This window comes from Macrobrachium nipponense, chromosome 39 (assembly GCF_015104395.2).
Source record: "Macrobrachium nipponense isolate FS-2020 chromosome 39, ASM1510439v2, whole genome shotgun sequence".
In the NCBI taxonomy this organism is placed as follows: Eukaryota; Metazoa; Arthropoda; class Malacostraca; order Decapoda; family Palaemonidae; genus Macrobrachium; species Macrobrachium nipponense.
Window position 1 is genome coordinate 8,688,027 of NC_061099.1, and position 13,413 is coordinate 8,701,439.

Here is a 13,413-nt window from a genome sequence, read left to right on the forward strand (position 1 = left end):
TAATCTAGCATTTTGAGATCTAAATTGGGTCTTCTCCAGTTTAAGCAATGGAGTCTTTATGGCCCTGCTCTACTCTTCCGGAATGCACTGTTGTTGTTTGTTTGTATGGTGCTTTTATGTTGCATGGAACCAGTGGTTATTCAGCAACGGGACTAACGGAGGAATGCACTTGGCAAAGATAGTTAAATTTCTATTTAAGATTTTGCTTATATGCATTGTTATAGCAGATCCGTTTCAAAATTTAACATGTCCCATTTTGTGTCTGGCTTTGGTGCTACTAATGGTTTCATAACGTCCTCCACCTATTTAATCATTTTACACCCATCGTGTATCTTTCAATTTTTAAGTAAGAGTTTATCTTGGTGGCCAATCAACACTTGACTTTAAATTAACTGCCACATTTTCTTATGGGGTATACCTGTATGCAACTACGTAAAATACACTACCTCCAAGATAATCCTTCCTTATCACTTTTCTAAATTTAGCAGAGATCTTATCATTATGCACTGGTTTGTCTTTTTCTATAACATGGTGACTATTTTTCTCGACTCGCACAGGTTGTTAATTTGAAGTTTCTTTCATCTTCAAATTAGTGTATTTATTTGTTTGTATTGTGTTTTTTTGCATGGAACCAGTGGTTATTCTGCAACGGGGAAATTAGTGTATTTAGTCACCTTACTACTTGTATAGTTCTCATTAATTCTGCCCATATGCTCATATTAAACCACCAAGGGGATTTCGGGTTTAGAACAACAAGTGTGTAACCAATAAAGTCAGTCAGCTGTACAGAGCCTGTGGGAAGTACCTACAGTCAGCCTCCTTTGCAGTGGATGAGTATCAGAGTGATGACTGCTTTACAGATCATTACATGCATGCCATTCAAACTTGTCTACAATAAGGGACGGACATACATAGGTCAACTAACAAAAATATTCCATGTGTTTTACAAAAATATGTTTTGCTGGTATTCAGACAACCCAGCACACACACATCTATTACTTCACCAGTATGCAACCCTCCATTATCTGCTTCCAAACAGGATTATGGAATGATAGCAGCAGTACTTTGAAAACATGGATAAGGCAAACGGACGTGAACTGGACAGTAGAGGAAACCAAGCACACGTACCTAACAGCCGAGGTCAATACAGCCTTACGAAGATGAAAAATTAAAAAGCCCCAGTATCATTCTGAATAAAAAGTGACTTAATCAAAGCAGCAGGAAAGCCTGTCAATCATGAACTTGCTTACTAGAATATTAAATATAAGACCAGAAGAGTGGGAAAAACAAATAGTACATAATGGTAGTATATACTGCAAAGTAAAATGGGATGCAATGCAACATGAATACGTACTGGAAGGATACATATATGACTGTACTTCAGAATACTAAAAATATTAAAATGGATGCTGGAGGAAAGGCCGAGAAAAAGGACTGAAATTAATACTTGTCAATAGGCTTCATACCATAGAGGCCAAAGACAGTGGCAATCTTTACAGTGAAGCAACTACAATAAAAGTACCATGCAAGGAGATTCTACTGGAATCTTGCAAGGACACAAATTAAACAAGAATTACTACGTCAATGAAGTACCATGCAAGGAGATTCTACTGGAATCTTGCAAGGACACAAATTAAACAAGAATTACGACGTCAATGATTTAACATATCAGAAGAGAGTAATACAATTTGGTGTTCACCAAGGACAGCCTTTCGGGGTGTAGAATGGGTGGGTCCTTGGAGCCGCCATGTACAGAAGACGTAGTGGTAAGAGCAGATTTTGAGTTAGAAGTGATGGAAATATTCCCATGCTATGGCATATTTAATAAAAAAAAAAAAAAAAAAAACTTGTCTTCCAATAGGAAAATGAATGACCAAGAGACACTAAAAAAATTCAAGAGGGCAATGGAAGCAAACCCAAATTTATGAAAACTTTAATTTTGGGGAAATGGCGCAGAATCTGCAGTACCACGGAGAACTTAACTACACAGAGCAAGCCAGAGGTACTGGTTGTGTGCACTACATCACACAAAGCCTACAACAAACAATTTATTAAACGAAAAACTATAACCCATATTTTCTTCACTTACCAGTATAGCTATCATAGCTGCTAGGCCAAAAGGCTAGTAGATTTGTGATTTTTATGACATTTGCAAAGAAACTTTCCTGATGTCATTATCTGGATAAGCCAGGCCCAATTTTATTTGGAGAGGTTCAAATTTGGATTCAGTTCTCAAAATCAGTAAATACTTGTCCACCAAGTTTATTATAGCCTGGGCTTATTGTACTGTACACAAATATATATATACTGTAAAGATCTATGTCAATACAACCTTATCAAACTAGTTCACCTGATTTTGCTTTGCAAACCTTGAGTAAGGTCCAATCTTTTTGTTTCAATCTTCCCATCCTGCAGAAGCAGAACAGTGCCAAAATTCCTTTGGTTTCTACAGAGCAAGTTTTAGTAATTCAATTTCAGACTGCTTTTGTCTCAAACAAACAAAACAAAGTGGACTACATTTAAAAAAGTTATCTGTAAGGCCATTGTTATGGTAAAGGAACACCTCAACCGATTCCAAAAAACTGAGTTTACTGGTTCTATAAGTTCACAGAATAGTGAGCTATGATTTTCTCATATGTATCTACATATATTTATACAAAACACAAACCCGAAGATTACAATCATAAAACCATCAGACAACCACCCTAAATAAACAGCCTGAAGAGATACAAACAAACATATGCACATATATATATATATTTGTGATAAATAACCAATGTTAACTAAATAATTAATGGTCTTATAAAATCATGGTCAGTGTACACATCCTAAATAATTAGGATTTACTTCCAGGGACACAGTAAAACTCTCAGATTCCATGTCAAATTCAAAAATACTACACCAAAACAATACAGTACCGCATACAAATCAATACTACTGAATTACTGTACATATTACCCCAACATGGGAGACCAGTCACCATAATAAAACAATGTGTACTAGCTTAAATATATTTGTGAGTGTGAGTTTGTGTGCAAGTTTGTCACATGTAAGTGTTTGTGTGCATATGTTAAGTGTATATATGTTTGTATGTCAATTACAAAAACAACAACATACTCTATATAGTCCATTTGGATAAAGAGCTGATCCATTCATGAGTAATGCAGTTTGTCACAGAAATATTAAAAGAAAGGTGTCCTTGCAAAAATCGCATCAATATGAGAGTTACAGTTTAAGAGAATGCTATAACAAAAATATTTTGAACTGTATTAAAAGTAATTCCTATGAAATGTATATTCAATACTTATGCTCTCTTAAACACTATTCCACATCAAATTCTGATTGAGTAAATTGTGCACCTTACACAGACAACCACTCCTCAGCGACTGAGAACAAATAGCTCCCAATTGCTATATGGTGCAGTTTTATAAATGAACTCACAAATAGAAAATATGCTACTTTTGTAAGTACATTTTGCATGGTTTTCGACATCCAGCGAGTGTCCTTGAACACCTCAAGAACTGCCTACGTCCCTTCAGTTTTCTGGCCCTATCTTGACCCCCTGACAGATCTTCCTGAAATATAAGACGATTTGAGAATGACTGCCTGACATTAGGTTACTGGTGTTCTATTACAAAATAAAAGTTTATTTTTACCACTGTATACTTCCTAACTGTTTCACTTGAGGAACAAAGTTAAAAAAAATGTTATTGTTATAATACAATTAAGTTTGTTCATACTTACCTGGCAGATATATATATAGCTGTATTTTCTGAAGTCCGACAGAATTTAAAAATTCGCGGCACACGCAGTGGGCGGCCAGGTGGTAGTACCCATTCCCGCCGTGGGAGGCGGATATCAGGAACTATTCCCATTTTCTATTCATATTTCATCAGTGCCACTGTCTCCTGAGGGGAGGTGGGTGGGCACTTTAATTATATATATCTGCCAGGTAAGTATGAACAAACTTAATTGTATTATAACAATAACATTTTGTTCATGAAACTTACCTGACAGATATATATATAGCTGAATCCCACCTTCGGATGGTGGGAAGAGACAGAATAGGATTTTTTGGGAAACTAAATTAAGTAGATGATATACATCTTGGTTCCTCACCTGTTAGCATAGCCGACTTCGTGATTACTGTCACCAAAGTCTGCTTCTGCGTTACTAGAGTTGCCAGCGAGGTAGAGACCTGTAATGCTGGTGCGCTCTAGATGATCTGTCAACGGGGGCGTGACCACAATGTGACTAGACCATATGACCATACTTCTGAGGGCACCGAAGCTAAAACCACCACCTGACCTAACCTATCAAAGTTAGTTCCATAACTTCTAGGCTAAAGAAAAGGAACGCGCCTCAAGCGACCAACCCTTCAAAGTTAAAAGCACACCTATCCCTTTTCTATAGGATAGGATTCGTGTTGCTTCCTGCCCCCAATAATATATCTACGGAAATGTATGGTCCTAGCGACTTACAGATCTCAAATGTCGTCTTCACATCCCGTCGGGAGTGTAGCCGAGCGAAACACGGAGAGTTGCTTCGCTAAAGCGTGGCACTCAGGATGTTACTGAGGGTGTCATGCTCTGTTGAAATGCTTCGCGCTGACGCACCATCACCCTCTTGAGCCTTCATCTATTAAGAAAATCTCAAATTTTATGCAAACATAATGAATGAGACCTCTTAAATTAGAACTCCTTGCTATAAAATGCAGGGTTTTCTTGGACATGAACCAGTCTGGTCTTTTACGGAACACGCAGATTGTCGGGAGTGTGAAGCGAACACGAGTTGCTTCGTTAAGCGTGGCACTCAGGATGTTACTGCGTGTCATGTTCTGTTTGAATGCTTCCGAGGCCCGCGCCATCAAATTCTGAGACATTCATAATAAGAAAAAAAAGCTCAAATCCTTTATGCCAACAATGAATGAAAGAACCTCTTAAAGAACGCCTTGGCTATAATGCCAGGGTGTTCTTGGACATGAACCAGTCTGGTCTTTTTACGGAGCACCGCAGATTGTCGTTGACTTGACGTTTCTATAGTTTTATCAAGATAAAACTTGAGAGACCCTACAGGGCACAGGACTCTAATGCCCTTGCCCAATAATTTGTGCCATACCCTTGGTCTCCAAGCCTTCGGGTCAAGGGTTAGACAGGTTTTCGTTCTTATCAAGAACGGAAGGCTTAGAGGACAGACCGCATTATGTCCTTAAAAGCCAAAACCTCTGATGATGGCTAAAACCTCACTAACCCTCCTTGCCGTGGCTAGAGCGGTTAGAATATTAGCCTTTCTGGTCACGTGTATTAAGTTCGCAGAAAGGATAGGTTCGAAATGCTTTTGGCATCAGAAACTCAGACTACGTCTAAGTTCCATGCCGGAACCTTTGATCCAGAGAATTTCAAGATCTCCACAGACCTCAAAGATCGTGAAGCTTTGTTGTTTGACAGAACCGAATCTCTGAGCCTAGAGGCCGTCAACAACATATTTGCATATTCTACAATAGTTAGGACTTCTATCTTATCTCATACTTCATACGGAAAGATAGAACCATAACGAAATTCACATAGGTCGAGGTGGAGGAACAGTCATTTCCCTTCACTATCTCCAGAAACGGCCCCCTCCGATTGAAAACTGAAAATAGGCAGCACTGCTTTGCCTTGGCCAAGAGACTGCCATTAATCTTGAAGATCTTATCGCTTCTCGATAGTCTGAACGCCTTCAGACTCAGAGAGGAGAGATATTAGATACTTCACTAAGTGACGATGTTAGATTACACCGATTCTCTCGGGAAGGGTCTTTGGACAATTCTCTGAATTACCTGACCTCTGTGAATCCAACCTCTTAGAGGCCAACATGTGGCGACTAAAGCTAATCCTCTAGGATCATGAATAAGGGAACAACTTAAGAGGAAGCTCCTTCGTCTTCAATATTACGAAAAACTTAACGAAAGGACGCCCTCAGTCTCTCCTCACTTTCGACATACTTCTAAGTGAGGATTACTCAGACGTCAGTAGTTGTTGCCTTCGATCGAGAAGACCCGCACGGACGTGCACTAGTTTAACGAACCTCTTGAGGATCGTTACGTTCCGTGCCCAAGCCCATAACCAATTCTCTCTTCTCGAGCTATGAGAGAGCTGAGAAATTATCCGAGATGATTTGGGCCACTCGATCCAGACTCACTCTTCGAGGAACTGGAGAGCCGACCAATTTGGCTTCCAATTCTTTCAGACAATGTGCCAGAACATCTGTTCTCTGTTCGGATGTCTGGCACCCTCTCGCTATCACCCGAGGTGATCCTCAAGCCGTTGAGAGAAAATTAGAATTACAAGATCTTTGATGTTATTCCAATTTCTTCGTGAGGAAAATTTGTAGAGGTCTGAATTGCTGTTTATTCAGGGAAACAAGCTTCTCCAGCGAGGAAATGGTCCCCAGCAAACTCATCCATTCCCTCACTCAGCCTGCTTCCTTCCCTAAATAAGGCTGCGCTTTGCATAAGCAGGAGAGCATTATTATAGTGCTATGCCGCGGTAGATTCGTACAGAATGTTCCCGTGCGGTAAACCCGCACCTAACAAGTATAAGAGATATCTTGTTGAAATTTTCTAAGTAAACGGCAGGTATGATCATTCAAGATTACTAGAAATTTCCTCAACCCGATGCTAAAATCCATGATTGTAGGGCAGAGAGACGGTTTATTCAGCCATTCCCGCAAGGGAGAGAGACGTAACCAACCGCGCATGACACCGAGCTGGCCGGTACTGCGTAGATCACAGTAACAGCAGCCTTGATCATCGTCTCGCACTATGTGCCTGAGTTGCCAGCTACTCCTTTTACGAAGGGATAGGTATGAAATTATCGAGCAAAAGGAAACTCTCAAGCAGGCATATTTAAACGAAACAAAATTCGCTAAATACAGAAGCTGAGTTGGTGTTGCCGTTCAATTAGAATACTTCTCGTCTAAGTCGCAATCCGTAGAATAACTAGGATATGCGCCTACCCCTCGGACAATTCAACTGCTTAGTAGAATCATGTCGCGAGGTTAATATACGTAGTATATTTATAGTATTCTGAACAACGATCTCCATCCTAAATTCTTTCCTTCAAGAAAACAAAATAAGGATTGGAGATCGACCACCTTCGATCTCTATCAAAAAGAGTGAAGGAGAAGTCTTCCTCGAAGGAAAGCTTCAATGGTGAACAGAATACTATCTGCCTGAGTTGCCAGCTACTCCCTTTACGAAGGAATAGGTATGATATTATCGAGCAAAAGGAAACTCTCAAGCAGGCCTATTTAAACGAAACAGAATTCGCTAAATACAGAAGCTGAGTTGGTGTTGTCGTAACAATACCTGAAGAGTTGTTCTTACTCCGAAAACTCTTGGAAGGTTGAAGGGAGTGTCAAATAAATACATTAGAACAACAGTTCTTTCGGCTTCTATCCGCAGAGGTAAATACGATATGCGTATATGACTTGACCCATGCGTTAGCAAAATGACGCAAAGATAAACTACGTAAGTATTGTAGTAATTTGAACATCGAATTCTCTACTACATCTTTCCTCGACGAGGAAGAGAGAAAGAAAGGAAAACGACTGTCCACGTTCTAATGAACGAGACTTTTAAAAGAACTCCTTGACTCTTTGCCAAGACTCTTTTCCAATAAAAGGGAGTAATATTCGAATAGAGATCATCAAGAGAGAACCGAGGATCGAAAAAAGACCGTTCAATGTTCTTATGATATTGGACAAAAGACTTCCTGGATAGTCTACAAGTCTTTCTCTTAACCCCGGATGAGCCTCTGAAAATGAATGATTGCTCTTCCGAAATTTATTAATGAGTTTATCCGCTTAAACGATAAAAACGTTAAAATCTATGTCAATGAGAACTACCCCATTTATGAGGGGTCCCCCACTTAAATGACAATGGGGAAAACGTCCTGACTTGACAAAACTATTAGCACTTTGCTAATAGGGGAAAACCCTTTAACATGACCGAAAGTCACCCAGGAATCCGAGTATATAATCTTCCCGATTCTCAAAGAAATCGATATGAAGAGGAAAGAGGGATCGAAGAAAAAATTCGGGTATGTCTCTCCGCTAACTCCGAATCCTTTTAAAAATTTCTGTAAAGAAATGTCCTCAACAGCAAATAAGACGCCTTCAACAAGTCTTTTCTCTCGCAAAGCGTCCTGCCGAGCTTCCACCGAAGCGTCCTGGCGAATGTCCACAAAAGCGTCCTGCTGAGCGTCCTCAAAAGCGTGCTGGAAAGCGTCCTGCTGAGCGTCCTCAAAAAGCGTCCTGCCGAGCGTCCTGCTTAGCGTCCTCAAAAAACGTCCTGCTTAGCTACGAGCGTGTCTGAGCAGAGAACACCAAGTCTTCTGAACGACGTTTCAGAGAGGAACTCGTTGAGCGCCTTGATGCATGCAAGGCCCGCCAAGAGGCGTCCTGGCGAGCGACCTTGCCAACATCTCAATGTTATGACGAACCGCGTTTTGCGTATGACATTGAATATTTTTAAGGGACGTCCTCATGCGAGTCTCCATGGAGAGCCGCACGCTGCTTCTGAAGAGTGTGAACACTAAAGGAAGACGTATGGCTTTCGTCTTCCGCAAGGTGCTTGCCGAGCGTCCTGGAGAATGTCTCTACTTATAGGACGTCGAGCACCTCCAAAAGCTTCCTCACGTCTAAATTGCCCTTCTTATGCCGACCAGAGACATAAGTTGTTTGACTGTGCAAAGCAGCTTGCCGGCCGTCAAACTTATCAGCTTGCTTTTTCGAATTAAAGCGAACGTTACATAACGTATACGGAGCGCCATGAGGAGAGGAGACGAATACTGAGTTGCTCCTCCAAAAGGTGGAATCAAGAATGTCCTTGATTACCAAATTCTTTTGGAATGCTAGCGAGGTTGAAACAGCTCTAACTTCATGAGCGTTCACTCGCAGGAGGCTCAAATCACTCTTCTGGCAAGATGAATGAACCTCCTTAATAATGTATAAGTGATATATACATGAGCGTTCATATACATGAGTGTTCACTCGCAGGAGGCTCAAATCACTCTTCTGGCAAGATGAATGAGCCTCCTTAATAATGTATAAATGATGTATACATGAGCGGTCACTCGCAGGAGGCTCAAATCACTCTTCTGGCAAGATGAATGAGCCTCCTTAATAATGTATAAATGATGTATACATGAGCGTTCACTCGCAGGAGGCTCAAATCACTCTTCTGGCAAGATGAATGAGCCTCCTTAAATGTCCCTTAGGAAAAGAGCCAGTGCATTCTTCTAAAAGGGAAAATGTGGTCTCTTTACTCTTTCATCCTCTCGTGACGAGAGAGAGGAACGTGAAGCGTCCTCTTCTCTAAATAAGCTTCTTTAGGGGGCGCGAGTCCTTCCGAGAACTCCAACCCCTGTGTGGGGAGGACGCCTCGGAGGACGAGAAGCAATACTTCAAGATTCGTGCACGTGCACGATCTTTAGCAGCCTGGGAGGCGTCAACAGGTTCTGCCGAAGGGACGCCAGATCGGTGGGGAGCCCCCGTAACCCTCTTGCGGCTTTCGACATGCCCTCTCCCTGAGTCATGGGAGTCCGACAGAGGTCCAGGCCTAGAGGCATTATGGGGCCGATCTGACGCCCCCTCCACAACACAAGGGGCACTACACTTCACAACACTGATTGGAGAGCGAGCACTTTAGTCTAAGATTACTTGATGTAATCCTCTAGCAGACACTTCTTCTAGGCCCGTAAGCCATACCACAGGGTTAGGCAAAATAAATCTACAGGAGGTTAGAAGGTTCATTATTTCTAACTTCTGTTTACTGTGGAGGAAAACTCCTGATTCTAACACGCTCTAAAATGCGTAAATGAATCCTCCTTCTTCCGTAATCAGTCACACATTACACTAATTACCTTAGCAAAGAAAACATGTAAACGTCATATATACTAAGCGAGTGTCTACCGAAAGTTCCGGTAGCCTCACCTTACCATGCAGACAACAAAGTCTGAAACTAGGCTAACTAGCTTCAGACATCAAATGCAATGAAAAAATTTACGATAGCGTATGCCTAGCCACAAATCCAAGTTAATAATCGAAAGAATAATTAGGATACTTAAGTGGCTAATGAAGTTTTTCAAAATCCTAGGCGGAGGTCTGTAAACAGTTGTTTACCGACCGGCGACAGAAAAAAATATGAATAGAAAATGGGAATAGTTCCTGATATCCGCCTCCCACGGCGGGAATGGGTACTACCACCTGGCCGCCCACTGCGTGCCGCGAATTTTTAAATTCTGTCGGACTTCAGAAAATACAGCTATATATATATCTGTCAGGTAAGTTTCATGAACAAAACTACATATAGGATACAGTTTGATTAACATATACATACAATAATTAATAATCAATTTTAGCCTAAAGCATTTCTTAATTATAAATTCCCTGAAAATTACTCCCACTTGCAACATACACCAACTTGTAAAACTTTACAGATATCCTTAAGAAACACCTCACTGAACTTTATATCTAGTTTAATTCATTTCACTTAATTATATTAAACACAAATGTTAAATAAACTGTAGTATGTAATGTTTGACCTGAACATATCAAATATGAAATTGGAAAACAAAATAAAGTGTGGAGATACTACATACAGTACAAATTTTGGAAGCCTCTTGTAGACAGGTTTTGTTAAAAATGATTGCTGCTTCAGCACTTTTAATCTTGAAGAGTCTTCTCAATTTTTCTGATGACGGCTTTCTCGTTGTAGCTTAGACTGGTGACCAACGCACCAAAGGGCATGGTAAAATTCGGTCGAGTCATTTTGGTTTATTATTGCTTATACAATTCTCTCCCTCTCTCTCCAACGCGACGTTTCATCCTGATCCACAGGACATTATCAAGTGATGACTGCTGAGGGACTGAATTCCAGTGGCGAATCCTTCTCCTTACATCATGATGTTGTGGGCTCTCAAGTACAGTCTAGAGAACCTCTCCGGCAGGTCGAGCTTTCATTGATTGGTTCCTGGGAAGGTGACTCATGCGGCGAGCATTTACGAGTCTTGCAGACCTTCTCAGGTGGGGAATATCACTGGGAACCTCTTGATTGGCTTCTACCTGAGTGATGTCACCCCTGATATTATTCTCATAATGTGCTTCACGTCCAGTGTTGTTTGTACCAGCGCGCACGAAACAAACAACACTGGACGTGAAGCACATTATGAGAATAATACCAGGGGTGACATCACTCAGGTAGAAGCCAATCAAGAGGCTCCCAGTGATTTTCCCACCTGAGAAGGTGTGCAAGACTCGTAAACACTCACAGCATGAGTCATCTTCCTAGGAATCAATGAAAACTCGACCTGCCGGAGAGGTTGTCTAGGCCGTACTCGAGAGCCCGCAACATCATGATATAAGGAGGACTCGCCACTGGAATTCAGTCCCTCAGTAGTCATCACCTGATAATCTCCTGCGGATCAGGATGAAACGTCGTGTTGGAGAGAGAGAGAGAGAGAGAGAGAGAGAATGAGAATTGTATAAGCAATAATAAACCAAAATAACTCAACTGAATTTTACCATGCCCTTTGGTGCGTTGCTCGACAGTCTAAGTAACAACGAGAAAGCCGTCATCAGAAAAATAGAGAAGACTCTCTACAGTACAAATGTTATAAAATGTAACAAAATGTAAATAGCATTAAGAAAATAGCAGTTTCAGGGGATACAGAGGAGAAATACTATTACACTACTGATAAATATGAATTGCTCTAATTACTAAGCAGGGCAAAACTATATCGTGGATACTATACAAGTGTAGCAACAGATATGGAAGAGGTTAGAAGCTACAAGTAGAAATCCTCAGATTATGGATTTGTGTTAAGATGTAGATTCAAAATGACAATGCACAAGTCAAATACCAACAAATTCTAAACTACCTAACCATGAAAAGGGAAACTCTTATGCACAAATGTTACTAACACCCATAAGAAAAACTGTGCTAGTTAATGATTTCACAGCAGCCTATACAACATACAATCACTAGAAAATATTACTTTATACTACTATATTATATGATGGCCAAGAAACTATCTCAAACTTATGTTACATCAACATGCCAAGAACCTATCTAAACCTTTTAAATTGTCAAAACTAAATGACACAAAATAATGAAACACTCACCTTATTCTTATGCATACATATACACTGTGTATGTAATACGTCATTATTTTGAGGCTCGAGACTTGACCGTGGACTGAAAGTATTCGCCATCATTTTGGGTGGCAGCTTTATTGATTGCTCGATGTCGGTCCCTGCTGACACATTCCTCCATGACTTCTCCTGAGCCTTTGATTAGCCTGTAATATGTAACATGCAAATTAAAAACTGTACATAATTCTGCTGTGGAAACAGAATTGTTGTTTGGCAAGGAAATTATGTTTTGTTGGGTGATATGGCTGTCAATCCCATACTCGATGAAGATTTAGACCCATCATTGTACAGTATATTACACAGAGTGCACCTTTAAGTCTGACATGTTCTTTTAAATAATGTCTGTGATGTTCTAGGGTATGTATACAGTTTTTCCCCTAAACTCTGATTTTCAAACTCAAGTTTGTATATTCATCTTAAAAAAAAAAAAAAAAAAAAAAAAAAAAAAAAAAAAAAAAAAAAAAAAAAAAAAAAAAAAAAAAGTGGTGGGTGAAACAGAACTTATTATTTTTTTTAGTTTCTACCAGAAGCAGCCCACACTGTTGGGTGAAAGGTCACCTGCTACTATTCTAGTTTTACTTATCACATTGATCCTTTTAAATATATATAAATAGCATAAATGACATATTCTATAATAATTTGTATTTTTCCTAACATACAAAACCACAACATCACGTTATAGTGACACTTCAGACGTGCATGCGCAGACAGCTATAGTAGACTCACTTTAGGAGCAGCATCAGCAAAAAAAGGTGTCTACAGGACCAGAGACCCCCAATTTTGTTCTCAGTCAACATTGCATTAAGATGTGTTTATTTCACTGCATTTGACTCTCTCCACTTTTAACTCTGTGTTGTTGAGACCAATGTGATTTAGTGCCGAGTGTTTTTTTCATGGTCTTGTGTGTTCACCCTATTATGAAATCTTTAGCGAGATCTATCTCCCATAAATGACCAAGCATTACACGGAAAAGGATGAAATGTGGAAAGTTTTTGTCCGTGTTATCCAATGGCCAATCCTTGCTAGCTCTTCAAAAACAGCCAAGTGAACATGACTGTTGATACCTTTTACTGCTCCTTGAACAAGAACGAGAAAGCTGCCAACTCCTCCAAGCCGATGGGTCCCCTGAAGTTGTGCGTTCATCGTAAGCATTTCCACAGCGGTCAACTGCAGCAGTTGATCTTGACCTCGAACTTCCAGTCAAGGGGAAAACAACCT

General features: G+C 40.3%; 1 protein-coding gene across 5 annotated transcripts in view; it reads right to left on the reverse strand.

The window, feature by feature from the left end:
- Positions 1-1,919: 1,919 nt before the first annotated feature.
- LOC135210098 (ADP-ribosylation factor-like protein 6-interacting protein 4) overlaps positions 1,920-13,413 on the reverse strand; it is a 34,730-nt gene continuing 23,236 nt past the window's right edge. For all 5 annotated transcript variants that reach the window (XM_064242903.1, XM_064242901.1, XM_064242899.1 and 2 more), the window contains 2 exons: positions 12,166-12,341; positions 1,920-3,575 (listed from right to left, as the gene is read on the reverse strand). In XM_064242903.1, the coding sequence (XP_064098973.1) occupies positions 12,209-12,341 (133 nt within the window). In that variant the 3' untranslated portion in view covers positions 1,920-3,575; positions 12,166-12,208. The remainder of the gene's footprint in view (positions 3,576-12,165; positions 12,342-13,413) is intronic.